At 43.2% G+C, this 18,285-nt stretch overlaps 1 protein-coding gene across 16 annotated transcripts in view; it reads left to right on the top strand.

Moving 5' to 3' along the window:
* sws (patatin like phospholipase domain containing sws) overlaps positions 1–18,285 on the top strand; it is a 152,020-nt gene that overhangs the window by 73,114 nt on the left and 60,621 nt on the right. For all 16 annotated transcript variants that reach the window (XR_013311053.1, XR_013311054.1, XR_013311052.1 and 13 more), the window contains 5 exons: positions 3,054–3,126; positions 5,005–5,127; positions 10,558–10,621; positions 10,793–10,961; positions 13,273–13,455. Coding sequence is in view for 11 of the 16 variants with exons in the window: in XM_077648357.1 (XP_077504483.1) it covers positions 3,054–3,126; positions 5,005–5,127; positions 10,558–10,621; positions 10,793–10,961; positions 13,273–13,455 (612 nt within the window). In the remaining 5 variants the exon portion in view is untranslated. The remainder of the gene's footprint in view (positions 1–3,053; positions 3,127–5,004; positions 5,128–10,557; positions 10,622–10,792; positions 10,962–13,272; positions 13,456–18,285) is intronic.

Below are 18,285 nucleotides of genomic sequence, written 5' to 3' on the forward strand. Positions count from 1 at the left end.
CAAGTCGACATTTTTGAGCGGACACGCGTGCCAACAGCACATCTGTGCTGTGCATGTGATATTGTTATTCTTTTGAAAAAAATGACCTGCCTTCTCCTTTACCTTCTCATTCTCCGCCGTGGAAAGGTATTCCTGCCTATGCATAGGAATTTCGAGCAGGTGCAGTGAACGCGAGGCAAATTAATAAAAACAGCTTGACGTCAAAAAAAGGGAGCTCTAAAGAATTAAGCGCAGTGTAAAGTGAAAAAATATATCATAAGCAAAGTTTGTATTACAAAATAAGTAAATATTCTCCTCTTCGAGGACTGTGCCCAGTGGTACCGCAGTGATCAATGCGGTGCCAATGGTGGGCTGGTTCATCTTTGCACGCCTCGGCTGGGCAAGCCACTGCTCACTGCAAAATACATACTGGTTACAAATGAACAGACTTATGAGCTGCATTCATTATTTACCTATAACCACTTAAAACCTATGTTCTGTAGAGACGTAAAAGTTTTTCTAATCTTTTCAACCACACAGCTGTGCAGAACGATAAGGCTGCTGGGCCCCAGTCAACCATACGACCACCACGCAAATTGCTGGTAGGCAGTGTATCTGTATTAACTGAGTAATAATGCAGAACATATAAATCAAAGTTACGTGTTGTCTTCCTTTGAAAATATTATCATTCAAATAACCTAAGCGTTCAGGTCTCTGAGGTTGCGGAAATGCGCCGGATGGTAATGCTGAAGCTTCTTCGCAGCAGCAGATACAGTCGGTGCATGACGGCATTATTGCGCATCGGGTAGAGCTGCACCTGTAACAAACGCGTGCATGTTTATTCCTTTTCACTTGATGCAGACCTCTCCTTAGACCTCTGCCTAGCCTAAACAACGTGATGTCAAAAGGGCGTTGCTCGATGAGCAAAGCCGTCCACTTTAGTTCTGAAACGGCTACGCTAGCTTATGACCAGCCCCCCCCCCCCCCTGACATCTCTATTCTTCCAATTAGCGACGCCTCGCAGCCTTTCTTCTCCCAATTATAGCTCCGTCGGTACGTGACATGCTTTGCTGATCGGACCAGAAACACGTATGTGCTCTGATGATGTCGACCGGGAGAGGTCTATTGACAAGGCCCTGCCCACAAAACAGATTAGCTCGAGAAAGAAGCATCAACCGCTCACCAGCTATTTTTTTAAAAAGAGAGGGGAATTCTCGTTTAAAACCTGAACTCCGGATAGTTTGTGTGGTTTTAATAGAGAAGGTACTACTTTTTTCCCGCTTAATTGCTGCTGACACAGTTCAGTACCGCCAGACCCCCCCACCCCATGATTGTGTACGCTACTGAGCGCACGCCGACCACGGCAGGCCTTGCTCTGAGGGGAACAAAGGAACGACACTCTGGCTGACCAACAGGCATTTCTTGCTACAACAACAATAACACCAGCTAGCAACAAAACACGCTAAGGAATCGAGGTCGTCCGACTCACCGCAAGGTTACGAGCGAATGTTCGCCCATGCTAGGGACTCCAAAGCTGGACGGGACGAGATGCGGGAGAACATGCGGGCGAACGTTTTCCCCCACAAGGCATTGCCCCGCTGGTAGAGAGTAGAGTGCTGCGCCTGAAAGTCAGCCTGTGTCGAGCTTCCCCAGCCAAAGAGGATGTGCTCTCTCTCTCTCTCTCGTGCGCGCAGCACAAACGCCGTCCGTGGCGCTTGTGTCGCTGCGGCACAGGCATTGTCTTATTAGTTAAGGTAACTAACTAGGAGGCAGTGTGCTTCGCGGGAAAGCAAACCAAAGGGCACGACGTGGAGCAAGTCCCCACAAGTTGACACCAGCTTTCGAGATCAGGTGTTAATAGGGCAGTAGCCCAAAGGGCACAATGGTGCTTTCCACATTCCTCGCATTCCTTTCTGCAGCCACGCACTACGTCGACATGTTGCCAGCCATTTAATTTTCTCGGAAACCACTGAGCTTCGCGGTAAAAGCAGCCAGAAAGAGAAAGGGCCTAGAAGGGGCACTCACTCACTTGAACGCCTGAAACCGGCGAGCCAGCAATGCCGCTGTCATAACAGTGCGTCATTTCCGGTCCGGCTTGTTAGTTGTCAAACGCACCGCTAGGGGACTGCATCGTCTGCGACAGATTTTTGAACGCTTCTAACTAAAATACTAGATGCTTCACAGTCCTAATATTGAAAACAAGTATTGTTCACAACGTGCGCACTATATTGAGTGCATAAATAGCCAAAGTTAACTTTCGGTGAATTAAGCCTTTAAGCCCTACAGATCACCAGTCACCCTTCTATTGTTGGCATTCCAAGTGACAGCTGTGACAGTGAATGGATATTCTTGCAGTTGAATGTGTGCTTGTCATGGCAGGTCTAGATTGAGCACAAAAATGCTACAAACTCAAATTATGCCACGGTGGCTCAGTGGTTATGGCGCTCGGCTGCTGGCCTGAAAGACGCAAGTGCATCGATCCCAGCTGCAGCGGTCGAATTTTCATGGAGGCGAAATTCTAGAGGCCGGTGTACTATGCAGTGTCAGTGCGTGTTTAAGAATCCCAGGTGGTCGAAATTGCCGGAGCCCTTCACTACAGCGTTCCTCATAGCCTGAGTCGCTTTGGGACGTTAAAACCCCCATAAACCCAATTCAAATTATAATGAAGGCAGAAAGGAAGTAAAATATTAGAAAAATATTTGAATAATAAATATAGAATAAACGTTATAAAATCATTAAATAGAAAACTAAAGCCATGAGGGGGGTGGAGGTGCATGTTGGCTGTTGACCCACTTTGTTGGTGCAACCTAGCTCTTATAGCTTGCTTGTGTTGGTAAAGTACATTATATCCCAATATTCAATGACTGCTCCTTGCAAATTCCTGTCATTATAAAAATAATTCAGTAAAAAACAGAATTGTTTAACAGTAAAGCAAAAACCTAACTTCCAGCAAAAAAATTATTGCCAAACTTTTACCTCCAACTCCGGCCCCCTCCTCGTATCCCTTTTTGAATTATTGAAAATATGAAGTCTGAAAATTAGGGGCCCTAGGTATAGTACATGAGATGTTGCAGGTGGTGACTAGGCTCATTCATCTTCTTGGCCACCGACTTCTGGGTAGCCTGCAGAAAGGAGACACTGTTAAAGGTAGGGTTCAGTTAAAAGCAAAAAGCTTTTTTTATTTCTGAACTTAATTAATTCGATGCCTTTAATGTGTTAAGTAGTGAGTCTGAAAAACATATGTAAAGGGTATACAGAGACTTCCATATTTGTGTGCCAGAATTTTAAAATTTTCTGTGCACTAACTACTGGCCTATTCGAGAGCAAACATCACTCAAAAAGTAAAATATTATGGTCTACATTCTTTGATTAGTAGTTTAATGTTGGTACTTGCCCGGATTTTCTGCAGTTGTTGAAAAACTGGTACCGCCCGCAAGTACAGTTCTCAGTAAGGATCGCTGAGCAGCCAAAACAATGGGCTGCGCCCCTGCCGGTTGCAGAAGCAAGCTTCGACTTGAGTGGGTGGGCAAGTTGTGCGGTTCCTTGAAGATGCCGTTTTGGCTGCTCGTTAAAATTAACATCTGAGGGAAGAGCCATCGCTTTTCTAACTTAAACGCCTAACAAAGGTGACAGTAACCTTCAAAACAATCTCGCAGCTCGCTCACCATATCAGCATTGCTTCTTTTTCCTACAGGTGGGGAAGCCAGTTGGACCAACTGCTTGGTCCATAAAATTCCATAAAATTTCATAATTCCATAAAATGCAGGCAGGAACCGATGTTAAATTACATCTCAATGGACGTATACCATAATATGTGACCTTAAAAGTGATGGTTGCACTTGAGATTGTAGTTTGTGCACAGAAATGTCTTTCAATGCGGCAGAGAAATACAGAAGGCTCTGTACTTACAAGGTTTTGCCTTCGAACTAAAATGCAGTAAATAGGTATGGACTGCTCATAAAGCCCCTTGAACCATTCTGCACCTGTGGCCACCCAGGCATGGCACTTGGCTTGACATGGCATTTGACAGTATAAACAGATGGAAGAAATAGAAGCTTGCACTTCACAACTATGACTTGCTAGAAAGCATGTAAAAGAGCCCACATTTCAGCATTATTTTGTTGACTGTGCTATGGGTGCCAGTGAACAAGGAAGTAGAGCTGAGATTCAAAAAAGTAGAGTTCACTAAGCAAAGACATTGGTTAATTTCTCATGGGCCCAGCAGCATCTGTTTATTAAGTGTGAAACTGGTAGGCCTGTGCAGTTGATGAATCTGAAATAAAATATCTTGCACCCAGGGGCAGGTTTATGGGAAACCCTTGAAAAAAGGCAGTCTTTTGAAGGACTATGTTTTTTTTAATAGAAGTTACACCCTTTTTAGACTTAACATAACATAACATGTACATAACATGAGAGGAATTCTTTTTGTAATGTGACATTTAAAGCCTTTAATGATGGTGAATTCTATCCTATTCAGATAACAGAGATCAACCTATAGTATTTTCATTTCTGTGCTGCATGAAAGTTGGTTTTCATAGCTTTGAGGATGTAAAGCAGCAGGAAGGTTTATGTGTGCCACTTTTACCTAGTATAACAAATATGCACAGGTGCTTTTTTTTTTGAACACCAGTTCTAAACCCAGCACTGTAAAGCTTTAAGACCTGTTTACAGATAGTTTTTTTCTGCATGAAAGTTGGTTTTCATAGCTTTGAGGATGTAAAGCAGCAGGAAGGTTTATGTGTGCCACTTTTACCTAGTATAACAAATATGCACAGGTGCTTTTTCTTTTGAACACCAGTTCTAAACCCAGCACTGTAAAGCTTTAAGACTTGTTTACCGATAGTTTTTTTCTGGTATGTTTGCTGTAAGCATACTCCAGATAGCCTAGTTTTCTGCATTATTTTAAATTCTGTGAAAGTTGTGCATTTAAATGTTTGACAAGCTTTTGTTTTGAAGAACAATATTTGCAAATATTCAGATAAACCTTGAGACCTGATCCACACTTTTCTGCATCACTTTTTGCAGCTGCCTCCATGATATCTCGGCCTACGGGCTCCAACTTCACCACAATCGCAGCGTTAGCTGTGAATGAGGACGTCCCACTTTCCACATTCACCTTGGAGCTGTGCCATGCACTTCGTAGCATAGGTGATCAGCCTAACCTAAGCAATTTTTCATGCTGCCGCAGTTGTGCCGCAGTTGTGCCGCAGTTGCTTACTGTGACTACGCTTGATAAGAGTGGGATGTATAATATACATGGTTTAGAAGAATGGAAAGTTGCTCAAGTTGATGATGATTTTGAATCGGCGTGATAAAAATGTATATGACATACAAAAAAGATGTGCAGTTTTACAGTCTGCTCTCGATAATTTGAACTTGAAGGGGAGTGAAGATTTTTTCAAATTATCCAGAGTTCAAATGATGTTTCCCCTTTTCAGTACAGTTGATGTTGACAGCATCAGGTCAAGCAAACCAGAAGTTCGAATTTAAGTGAGGTCAGATTAATGAGATTGCCATGTTAGGGGAACAAGAATAGGGAGGCGTGAAGACCATGGAGCTTGCCTTCAGCCACACGTGGCCCCCTTGTGCAGCGATGCCGCTAGGGGAGCACATGGCACTGGTGCTAGGGGCACACTAAGCTCAGCTGTGCCGGCCATGCCCGCGCTGTACTAACGGTGGATCCTGATTGTGTTGTGGGTGTTGCTTGGCAATTCATGCGATTGGTTCCTTTCATGACGGAGTTTCATGTTGATGAAAGATGCAGTCCACGGCATACAGAGTGTTACTACTCTCTATCTGCATGCGATAATCAATGCTAGAAAAGCTCAGAAAAGGCTTCTCTGGAGTTTCGCCCTTCCGTACCGAAAGAATATGCGCTTTGTGCTTTTTTCACACGAAGGGTATGTATGAACAAAAATACTAGCACAAGCAGGTTTAGAGGAAGGCTCTAAAGATATGCACGAACAAAAAAACTAGCACAAGCAGGTTTGGAGAAAGGCTCTAAAGATAAAGACTACTTGATCCTGGAGGATTTTGAGAGAACGTAAATATGCTTGCATGCATGCATATTTTCACCGTGAGCAGTGTATCGCATGAGCAGCTCAAATATAGTGTGCATTGCTCAGATTTGCGAATGCATGGGCATCTCTGCCAAGATAAGCTATAAGCTAGCAGTGTTCACCAGTGGCCAAGGTTACCAGCCACACTAAAAAAAACTACCTTAAGCTTTTTTTTTTTTTTGTCCCGATACCTTTGCAATCACCTTCATTATATTGCCCGCACCTGTTCAACATGAATACGGCAAAGGACTTCGCGCAACACACCTAGCGCTAAAACCTAAATAAGTGCTGAAATCAAAAGTAGAGCCGACCAAAATATTCAAAACACTGTTGCCTTGATTAAACTGGTTGATCACCTGAACTTTTCTTCACCTGACGTACTATAAAGAAAACATTCAGGAGTGATTCAAGCATTTTTTTACACTACTTTCCCTTGACCTCTTCCCATAAGTTGGACATCATGTGCACCGCACGTATAGCCACACTTTGTTAATGTTGTGCATAACTAGAGGAATCTTACATCAGCATCACTGTATGTATGATACGTCCCGTGAGAAAACGAAAAGTAAATGTATGTGCTGCTCGACCATTGGCAGACAAAATAGCCTCTGTATTTTACATGCAATATAACTAGTACTGTGGAGATATTGAATAAGATCAATTTTTGTGACCCTTATTAAGTCCCGGGTATTAATATGTACATCTTTGTAACATCATTTGAACGCTTGCACCTCTTTAGCTGCAATGATTGGAACATGTCATGGTCACAGCTTCCCTAGCATGTTTAGAGGTTCTCAGCATGTCATCCCTTTATTTGATCTTAATATGTATCACTGTTGTTTGTACCGTTATAGAACACTGCTTTCATGAGCATCAAAATCACATGCATGCTTCAGTTATGCAAGCACTGCCAAAATATGCAAAGTACTTTGTTCTTGAAAAAAAAAAATGTAGCACTGCCTCGTAACGAAGTGGCTGGGTATATTCACCAACGGATGGAGTATGCATGTCTCTTCAACCTTCAGACATTTCAGGAGATTGGCTTTTGTGTCTGCGTCGATTTTTTTCTTTTCTTTTTTTTTTCGGGCACCGCACACCGTAAACAGCTGCGAGGTATGTTGCCACTTTAGATCATGTGATCGGACGTTTGCAGGCCTTGCAACACACGTGACTCTAACCTGCTAAAAGCCCCCAAAAAATTTTACAATGTGGTCATTTCAGCGTCTTTCTAATCAATGCATGTTTAGGAGGTATGATGGGTACACAGGCCCGAAGCACGTCGGTTATGTAGTGTGGATTGGGATCATTAAACAGAACACTTATTGACAGAGTAAATGGTGTAGACTCGGGGTACGTTCTTTTACACTTAGTATGGCAAGGAAAAAAGAATTCAGATGTTTCTAAAATTGGCTATATTGCTCTCGACAGGAGAAATGCAGCTGCGGCAATGTGCTCATTCCAGCCGCGCGTCTTAGCACACCACTGCCGTGAGCGCCGTCACGTGGCATTGGCACACTCTGGGGCCACGCTTCCGCAGCCGGTTTTCACACCTCTCCATTCTAGCCACCCTAGCCATGTACTGTCTTCGTGTTCTAGCCGGCACGGTGGCTGAGTGGTAATGGTGCGCGGCTGCTGACCCGAAAGACATGGGTTCGATCTTGGCTGCAACGGTCTTATTTTCGATGGAGGTGAATTGCCAGAGACCCGTGTACTTTGCCATGTCAGTCCACGTTTGAGATACCCAGGTGGTCGAAATTATCCGGAGCACTACACTACGGTGTCTCTCGTAGCCTGAATCACTTCAGGACGTTAAATCCCATAAGCCAAACCAAACCGTCTTCTTTGTGTCCTGTCCATGTTTTTGTCATCCAATATTCACAATTAATACATTGTAGCAGAGTTTTTTCCTCATTGCCTTTCAAATTTAAATGCATACATATGCCTGCAACGTTTATTTTGTATACCCTTAAAACCAAAAGCCTGCTATAATTAAGGTTTAGGGGAGAATATGCTGTAAAATAAACCCTTGTTTGTACATTGGTGACAAAACACAAATTTGCTGTGTAGCTGTAGCTCTAGCAAGAATAGCTGTTAGTTTCTTCATTAATTGGCTAGAAGGATTTTCATCTCAGAGGTGCACAAGGGAACTTGGCATGCGCCGAGGAACCGGGGGCATGGTTATCATTACATTGCATGCCAGGAGTGCTGGTCTTCATTAATTGGCTAGAAGGATTTTCATCTCAGAGGTGCACAAGGGAACTTGGCATGCGCCGAGGAACCGGGGGCATGGTTATCATTACATTGCATGCCAGGAGTGCTGGTGCTACTAGCACCCCTACCATTTGTAAATGAGGATTTCGCCTTGCTGGTTCCTAGTGGTCATAGTCCTTCATGTGTGAGCATAAGCCTTGTACAAGAGGTCCATCCCCTTTCTTTTATGGTCATGCCTGCACCTTCTTCCACCATTGATCTTTCATCACTACTACCGTATTTATATAATGGATGCACCCACTGTTTGTTTAAACTTTTACTAATCCATTACCCCGTGTAATGAATGCAGCCTCCAATTTTTCTGAAGTATTTATGACAGAACAGTGCATACAGTGTATTAATTCACTTCAAAACTACAATTATGAAATAATCTGGTGGTTGTTGAAAGGCAAATATGCAGGGTTACAAAGACTACTTACTACATAACCCTTACGCACAATAAGTGAGATGTGGACATTAGTGACAGCTTTGACAAACTGAAAACAGTCTACTATACAACTTGCAGTTGCTATTTTTCTTTGACTTTTTGAGAGGATCATGGTTGTATGGTTAAGAAGTAGAAGCTTTAGTAAAGTTTTATTTCGTTTTTTTTTGTCCCTGACTTCTGTGTCCACATCGATGTCTGTTATGCAGCTTTAGTACATAAGCCCCACATACCATAGCATACCACACCATACATACCGACTACAATGTCTGTAAATTACCACTAACTCTGTGCATGCCCTGCTTATAGTGCTGAGAGATACTTGCTATCCTGTGCAATGGACTGTCTTGACCCTCTCCCACTGACAGAGATGAAGATTGGACGATGGCAGCAGCAGCCTTCGGCTATGGAGGCCTCCAAGGCCCTATTTCATTTCTTGAGGCATCATGCTTGCGCGATAGGCTATGAATTTGCCATACACTGATTATTTTTAACTTAGGCTTTCTCTTTTCCCCTTTATATCCTCACTTCTCTTTCTCCTCAGTGCAGGGTAGAAAACTGGTTCCTCTTTCTGGTTAACCTCTCCTTCCTTCTGCTCCCCCATCTCTCGTCTCTCCCTCTACACCACCAACTTGTGATCCTAAACTCTTCTAGATTTTTTTATGTCTGCTTTGCACAGCACATCTAGAGAATGAATACCCTTGGCTGCAGTTGTGCAATGTGATTTCTAGGGCTGGACATATCTAATCACAAAAGAGCTCTACTTGGCCATTTTTCTAGGTGTTCACAGCCTGAAGCATCTTCTTGTGGCATGTTAATCTAAGGTTAAATAAAGCAATTTTTCTCCATTTTATGCCAAATTTGGGCTGTACTTAATATGTAGTGTTGCAACCTAGAAAGAGGATTGGTTTGGTGGACTGGTAAACCATATCTCAGATACTGTGTGCCAAAAGGAGCATGCCCCTGAGTCTGTTATTTCTTGCCAATAAAATTGTTGTTTCAGTAGTAGGTTTTAGCTTAGCCAAGTATTGCATCAGTAAAACTTGTGAGCATTTAAGGCCAGCGCTGGTATTCTAACTTCCATTTCTGGTAAGATTGATCACTGGCAGTGCTGAAAATGTCGACTTTTTCAGCCAATTGACTTTTTCAAAGAAATACTGATGGTCCAGTTACAGTGAAAAGTGTCATTGGAAACTGTACATCCCTGCCAGGACCCACTTATCATGACTCTGTATTGCTTACTACATGGACTGTGGAGTTGCTGAGACAGCAAGAGTCACTTGCATCCCTAGTGGAGCGCTGCTTTCAAAGGAATCACGCATTCATTCAAATGCATTGAAGCAGCGTGAAGTAGAGGCACTTTGTTGTCACTGTAGCTATGTTGGAACTGCAGCTTGCACTTTAAAATTTGGCTGCTTTGCTTTCTTTTTTTGTGTGTGAGGGGCAATTATTTTGTCATCTATACTTAGTTTAGAGATATATGTCATTTTTGAGTACATATTCTTAGTTTGAAAAGAGATGGTTACTCATTTTTGAGAAACATGTCATTTCCGTGTACATTTTCCAAGTTTTATATTCGTAGTTTGAAAAAAGATGGTTTATGCAACTTCAGCATGCTGTAGTTGCTGCAGCAAAGGGAAACGAGAATAGACAGTATGGTTTCCTGTCTAGTTGCAAATTAACTGATATGTTCACTTCTTGTGCCCTCTCCAGTAACTGTGTTAGATATTAATTTTTTTAGGGATTGAAGTCTGGATGCAGGCTTTGCTGGAGGTCATTACCCACACTCCAGCAGGTAAGTTTTTCTTTCCACTTTCCTTGCAGGGCCAGTATTTCGGCTGACTTCAGACTACATCAAGAAGCAGCTCGGGGCTTCTGCACTTGACACGTGAGCACTTCATTGTTTTGAACTGCGTTACTGAGGCACTGCAATGCCTGATGTATTGGAATGCAACGCCAGCATGAATATAGTATACATGAAGTTTATTCTACAGGTGGGTGGCTTACGTGTGTGTGGTGCACTAAATGGCTTGATCTGTGATGTGCTATCCTTTTGCAGAGCCAATGAGTACCGCCTGTGCAACTGGTTAGGTCAGCAGGAAGACCGTAACAGGGTGCTTCTGTACCAGTGTGACAGCCAAATGAGCTCGTGGACCCAGCGCTGCATCCGACAAGCTGACTGCATCCTCATTGTAGCCCTTGCTGACCAGGAACCTCTTGTGGGGCAGGTATGATCCAAACAACAGAGAAGCCATTTGCAGTGCATGCTACTGTGGCAAAATTGTGTTGCTAAAGACACATTTAATTTATCACAGAGCTTAGCATCTAACTAAGTAATGCACAAAGAAAGTGAAAAGCGAGGCATGGGAAGAATTTCTTGTGGCATATTCCAATTAGCGAGTCGGAGCAAGCTTTCTTGCTCCAGGAAATAAAGAAGAGTGTTTCAGTGGCATATTTTCATTCATATCTTGGGTTCTGATCAGACCGTGACAGATACCTTGCTTGAGAGCTTCTTCGGATCACCGATTGGAATACGCCATAGACTTATCACATTTGCATCCATACTTGCCTATACTGTTAGCAGCCTTTCACCCCAGTGATGTTCGTGTAAAGTTAGCAGATAGCATGTCTGGAATGTGAAGTGGTATTGTGCTTACTGGATTCTGTACACCAAATTTTCACAGCAAAAAAAAATTGTCTGCTCCATGCTTTAAATGCTTTCAATCTGTTAGCCTTCCTCTGTCGTGACTTTAAGCATTGAACTTACACTCTAATCACAGTTCTAGCTGATTTAAAGGCATGTTTGTACCTATGCATTAGTACTGATGTTTGCTTGTGTGTGATAGTCATTTTGATTATGTACTTGTGTGAGTTAATGTTTGAATGCTGCAAAAGCAGATACTACAGGATTCAAAAGACAGCAATAATAAATATTGAGACATTTGCTATGTTTACTATGATGTAGTAAATCGTAAGGCAGATATGTGGTGACATAGTTTCTTGGTTATTATGCAAGATGACATTCAGGAAGTACTACTCTCTGCATTTGGCTTGAATATTGCTTATCTTTTGTGTACCTTAATAAATGTCCCGAGCTCTCAGTGGTCACCTAAGATGATAGTGAATAAACACATAAGTTTTTTGGATGTAATAGTTCTCATTCCATACGCAAGTTTTCAAAGTTAATGTAATTCATGCAAATTGTGAAGCAGTTAGTTTTGTGCAATGCGTCAAGCATATCAGAAGTACCCAGTGTGACACACAAAAATTGTAAACTGTAACTAATCCACTGTGTTAAGTTGTAATAGCAGTATAGCTTTTGCGTCATATCCATTTGTAACTTCCCTGTCGAAAATGTTTCCCAGTCCATCTGGTTTATGGGACAATTCCTAGTTGTTTCTAGCGGGAACCAAATACGTCTCAGTCGGAACCAACTGGGAATTGTACCGTAAGCCGTTTGGACTGGGAAAGATTTTCGCCAGGGGTGTGCTGTGTTGAAAGAGAATGTGTGTGTTATACTATTGGCAAATATATGCTGCATGAAGAAGTGTTTTCAGGATTACAGCAAAATACCATGCCGGTGTATCATGACATTCATTGAACTGTTAAATTAGCAGTGAAAATATAAATTCTGATTGTCTCTGTCACAGGGCTTTCTGTTGCAAGGCAAGCTTGCACAGAGGTGAAATGCAAACCAGGATATTTTGGGAGCATTGCCTTAGTGCAGTGTGAGCAAGGCTGGCAGCAGCTGCCAGCATGCCATCTTTGAATGTGACCTTTTTCTCTTGCATTTCGCCAGATTTATTTTAATCATTTAGGCATTTTACCCTTGTGAGGTACCATGACTAAAAAATAAGGACAGAAAAGGAGGCTTTGTAGGAGTTATTTATATTCCCATTTAAGTCAGATCATGCTGTGTGTGTGTTAAAGCACTTATGATGATTTTGTACGTAGCACGCATTAGAAAAGGTGTGATCAAGAAAGGGACAACCAGAGCCGTTCTTTTTTTAAGTGCCTCATTTATGCCAGTCAGCTAGGCTAACAAGATGCTTTATTGGCATGGGTGCCAAGTTGGAGCAACCTTGGATACAGTCATGGAAAAACGGAACTTTGTCAATACACTTTTAAGTGTTTCAACAAGTGTGCATGTTTTGTTTACATGTTGACAAAGTTAGTGCAATTCTAGTCATGAGTAGGCACATTGAGCAAGCTAAACTAAACCTCAGGTGCTCTGACTGGAGGGGCTGTTGCAATTTCATTATTCTTGCTGAATTCACAATGCCATGGCAGTTAGTGTATCAGGAAGTCAATCCTTGTTCTTGCTTCTAAAGTGGAAATGTGCTTTGCTGGGGCATTTGGCTAGGTAATTTAGTTAAGTGGGATTTCAGTATGTGATACATTGTTGCAAATTGGAGCAAATCTAGTATACTTTGGCAGCGTTATTTTGGTAACTTATTATTAAGTAGCTCACAATTATGCAATCCTTGATTACAGTTCCTTCGTGATTTTAAGCATTGCTCTCTGTTTGGATCTTTCTAGTTGGAGAAGCAGGCAGAGAGCATAGCACAGCGGACGCAGAAAGAGCTTGTTCTGTTACACAGGGAGGGTGCAGACAAGCCGCGCAACACTGTGGCCTGGCTCAACATGCGCTCCTGGTGTTCTTCTCATCACCACATTCGATGTCCAAAGCGCATGTTTATGCGCCATTCACCCTCTCGCATAGTGAGTGCTGATCAGCAACTTGCCCGTTTGCAGTGTTAATCGTGGGGAGTAATAGCAGTGACCATCACTCTGAATGCCATGTACCATTTGGCATAAGCTTTATGATCCATAGCGCAGCAACAAAACAGGGGACAAGCACTTTACTTCTTGTATAAATTCTGTGTGCACCAAATAAAGCTGTAGTGGAAGTTAGCGCTTGTGCTTGTCCCCTGTTTTGTTGCTGCGCTATGGATCATAACGCATACCTACTAGCCCGAACCATCACCTTGTTATGGCATAAGCTACACAAGACACGTAGGGTGGAAAAAAATAAAGGCAAAGGTGTTCCTCACTCATTCCTTATTGTGAAAGGAAGCTACAGTAATCCCTCGTTATAACTAAGTCAACGGGACGGTGTAAAAATTCGTTAGAAGCGGTAATTCGATATAAGCGACCACCCGAGAAAATGTAAAGCAGTCAAGCTTTAATTGCACCGCAACTGCGACGAAGTCAAAATAAAATGTATTCAGTGAAGCAAAATTTTATTCAGGTGCAAAAAAGGGAGTGAGCTTTGGCTGTTTCAAGTTCTTACTGGGTGCGTGCAAACCTTGCTCTAATATGACCAAGCATTGCACGAGGCCGCGGTCACCACGCATGCATTCAACCTTTGGGGTATTTCGAATCACATAGGCAGTGGCCGCTTTTATGAGGGAGGGGGGTCATGGAAAACTACAAGAGTATTGCGCTGGAAAACGCCTCAAATGCCGTGGCTCGAGTATGAGGTTGTGTTCGTTGTGCTCAGAAAACGATTAGCCGCTCATTGTAGGTACGCAGCGCGATCGGGAAAACTGAAAGTTTTTCTTTTTAGCAGGTTTCAGCACCAGAAGTGCTCTTTAGAGCAGTAAAATTTTGCTCATCAAGCGCACTCCATGGAATGCTACAGCGCAAGTCTGCCCGTGGTCTTTTGGCCACTTTTCGGCATCCAAGAGACCGCATTTTTCTGGCATCGCAAAGCATCGGCAAAATTTTATTTTTGTGTGGATTCTATCACGGGGGACACCAGCGATGCGATTGTGACCGATTCGGGCGCACTGCACCATGGAATTTGACAGCGTCTGTTTGCTCTGCTGTAAACAGCTGGGGGCACTCGGCACTCGCTTGGCACCCGTTACTGGGCAGGTCATTGGTCGTAGGTTTGGTACTTTTGTGGTCTGTTCTGTGCCTGCATGAGACTAATTCATCGGCGGTATTAATTTGACACTGCATGCGCAATAGGGTCGCCCGCTCGGCGGCGGCGATGCTTCCACTCGGCAGTTCGCTCTAAGCAGGTCAAGCCTTTCGTGCGCTTCGAATAATGCGGCTTAAAATGCATGCGTTTGGGTTGGGACCGGAAGAAATTTTGAATAAAGCGATATTTCTTGTAAAGCAATTTCGTTATAAGGAGTGATTACTGTATTTTTATTGCAGCTGTTTCAGGCATATTTGACCTGGTTATGACAGTATATGGGCTGGAAAAGAATTGGGTTACTTAGGCCTGTGCGAATATTTGATAATTTCGAACATTCGGTTGAATAGTAAAGTATTAGATATTCAATTCGATCGAAATGTTTGCTCTTATAAATCTCGAAGTATTTGTCTCCAGCTAATAACATTTCTGTAACTCTTGCTTCATGTGGTATCTGTTCAGCGTGCCTTCTCAGGGATGGCACCATGGTGCATGCTACTAAAGCTCTGACTCCGCACCGCGTGCCTGCGCTTCCGCTCATATGCCAGAGCCTGTCTGCACATGCTGATGGCAACAGACGCAAGCAGGCGGAAGCGCAGCACCCAAATTTGTACCTGCAAGGTGTCTGCTGCCGCTCTACCAGCGGTGTAAACTGTCACGCTAGCGTGCATTATTGGGATTTAGCATAGCACGGTTCGCTTCCAACCACTGCCAGTGTGCACGCACTGATTGATCCCAACGGGGCAGGCGTGCAAACAGCTGGCTGGCACTCGGTGCCTTATGGCATCCTCGAAGCAATCTGCGCATGCACAGTGACTCCCTGCATAAGTGGATTGAGCTGTGCTAAACCTCTCTAATCAGAGGACATGCAGTTCCCTTGACTTCAGCGGAACACATCTCAGCTAACTGCAAGTGCCGCAGCCGCACTTCTGCAGGTGAAATGCACGAACCAAGCGCGACGGCGCGAGCTTGGGACGACGCTGGCTTGAGGCACTAGGCGCTAGGCATGCAGTGCAAATGCCTAGAGAGTGTTCATGGAGTTGTTGCTTAAAAGCACTAGCTGCACAACGATGCAATTGCAGTTAAGATCAGCATTCAGGGGTCGCATAGATAGGTCTTGCACCTTACAAATTATATACGTCGGCTCCGCATGTAAATGGATATTGTTGCAGGACATCGACACAGCTTCAATGTGTGTGACAAAACTTCAATGCATTTTTTTTTTTTCGTGTAATGGCCTTGTATATTCGAAAAGTACATGATTTTTAAAATGCCTATTGCTCTGTTCAACCCTTTTTGTGTGCCAGGAGTATTCGAAATATTCACTTAGAAATTATTTGAAAAAAATTACTATTTGCTTCAAACCAAAAAACCACTATTCACACATGCCTAGATTATATGGATGAATTAGTTAACTTGAATTTGCCCCTGTAAACAGCTGAACTGAGATGCCATGTGTAGTGGCAGGAATGCTGTGCCAGTTGCAGGGTAACGGAGTGGATTCCAAGCGAAATAAAGCGTAGCAGGGGGCAGCAGAAAGTTAAGTGGGTTGACGAGATTAAGAAGTTTGCAAGGATACGATGGCCTCAGCTGGCACAGGACGGGGTTAATTAGAGAGACATGGGAGAGGCCTTTGCCCTGCAGTGGGCGTACTCAGGCTGATGATGATGATGATATGTGCCATTGCATTCAACCTGCAACGGGTAGCTACAGAATTTGATTTTTTACCAGATTGTGCTAATGCTGCACCTAAATTAGAGTCCAGCAGCCAATTGGAGACTCGGTGAATTCCTGGCTAACTGTGGCTACTATTGGTTAAAAAGAGTGATGAAAGTTTCCAACAGGAATCAGCCACATCCCATGTTTGTGCACCTGTTAATTGGTATGCTTGCTTTCTGCATACGATGCAACTAATACAATGAATCCTCATGGAAAAGAAAGATGTGGAAATAGTAACAAGCTAAGGGGCTAGTGTGAATTCATCCTATAGGGGTATAGTGCAGTATCTGCATTGTTAGCACCAATGTTCCAGGTGCCACAGATCACTACCTTTGGAGCATGAAAATTAAAATTAGTTCTGAGGAAAGGAAAGGGCTCAGTAACTGTCTTTCTTCATGGTGGGCACCCAAAGCTCTCTTCGAGGAACAGATGAAGCAGGATGAAAACAGTGATAGACCTCATATTAATTTATAATTCATACAAATACATCAAAAAGCCACAATATAGATGCAAGAAAAAAAAAATAGGTGTTTTCCAAACATTGTGTCTGTTATGAACCACATTAAAGGTGCGCTAAAGAGGAATGTGAACTCGTCTTTTTACCGCGGGAACTCTATCTACACGTTCCGGGCATTCTTAGAAACTTCTAATTATTGTCCTGTGCGGTCGGTTGCCCTATTTAAATTAGATTAAACGTCCCGGCTCCTGTCCTTTTTTTTAACTTAACGCGGTAGGTAGGAGGAGTCAACCAACGCGTCAGCCAGTCCCGTGGCGGCCTGCCGCTCTGCCATCGGCAGAGTGATGCGTAAATAAGAGAGTCCACGGGTATTTTTATTTCCGTGGTCCTAATTTGCGCTATATTGTCAGTGACTGAAACTGTTTATTCACAGAAACCTAAAAAACTAAATAAAAGGGAAAGCAAAGCCGCCACTGGACTGGCTGAAAGGCACTCCACGCGTTGGTTGACTCCGCCTACATACTGCGTTGAGTTTCAAAAAAGGTGGGAGCCGGGACGTTTATTCAATTTAATTAGTGCAATTGGCTGCACAGGACAATAATTCAACGTTTCTAAGAATGCCCGGAACGTGTAGATCGAGTTCCCATGGTAGAAAGACGAGTTCAGATTCCTCTTTAGTGCCCCTTTAAGTAAATTTGTGGATTATGGCACCAGCTGACTTTCTGTTGCACTAAATAAGTTTTTATTAAGGCCGCCGCGGTGGCGAAGTGGTTATGGCGCTCGGCCGCTGCTCCAAAAGACGTGGGTTCGATTCCGGCCGCGGCGGTCGAATTTCAGTGGAGTTGAAATTCGAGAGGCCTCTGTACTGTGCGGTATCATTGCACGTTAAAGAACCCCAGATGGTCAAAATTTCAGGAGCCCTTCACTACGGCGTCTCTCATCGCCTGAGTCACTTTGGTACGTTAAACCCCCATAAACTAACAATACTAAACTAAGTTTTTATTGAAATACAAAATGGAGTGCAAACAAATGAGAATGGTATGGTGTTACATTCCTTCTTGTGTGTTTTCAGTGAGTACCATATTTTCCAGTGTATATGTGATTTTTTTTTTTCTGAATTTTTTGCCGGTGTGTTTCATACAGCAGTGCGACTTATGTACAGCCAAACATGACGCGCCACCACGCGCAGCATTTTCCCGTGCCCTGTACCATGTTTGAAAATGAAATCAATGTGTAAAAGAGGAAAAAAATGGAGCTATTTTAAAATGTTATCTTATGGGTAGAATGCCATAATCTTGCCATGGATGAAATGGATGTGGCAACCACAGCATCGTCCAGCATTGTTGTGGAAAGTTTTGATTTTGGCATGGGTTTTGTCTTGTTCTTGCTTTGTTCTTGCTCAACGTGATGCTGCCTGCAAGTTGAAGGAGCTACGGTGCAAAATTCAAGT

Source organism: Amblyomma americanum, chromosome 1, assembly GCF_052857255.1.
Source record: "Amblyomma americanum isolate KBUSLIRL-KWMA chromosome 1, ASM5285725v1, whole genome shotgun sequence".
Taxonomy (NCBI): domain Eukaryota; kingdom Metazoa; phylum Arthropoda; class Arachnida; order Ixodida; family Ixodidae; genus Amblyomma; species Amblyomma americanum.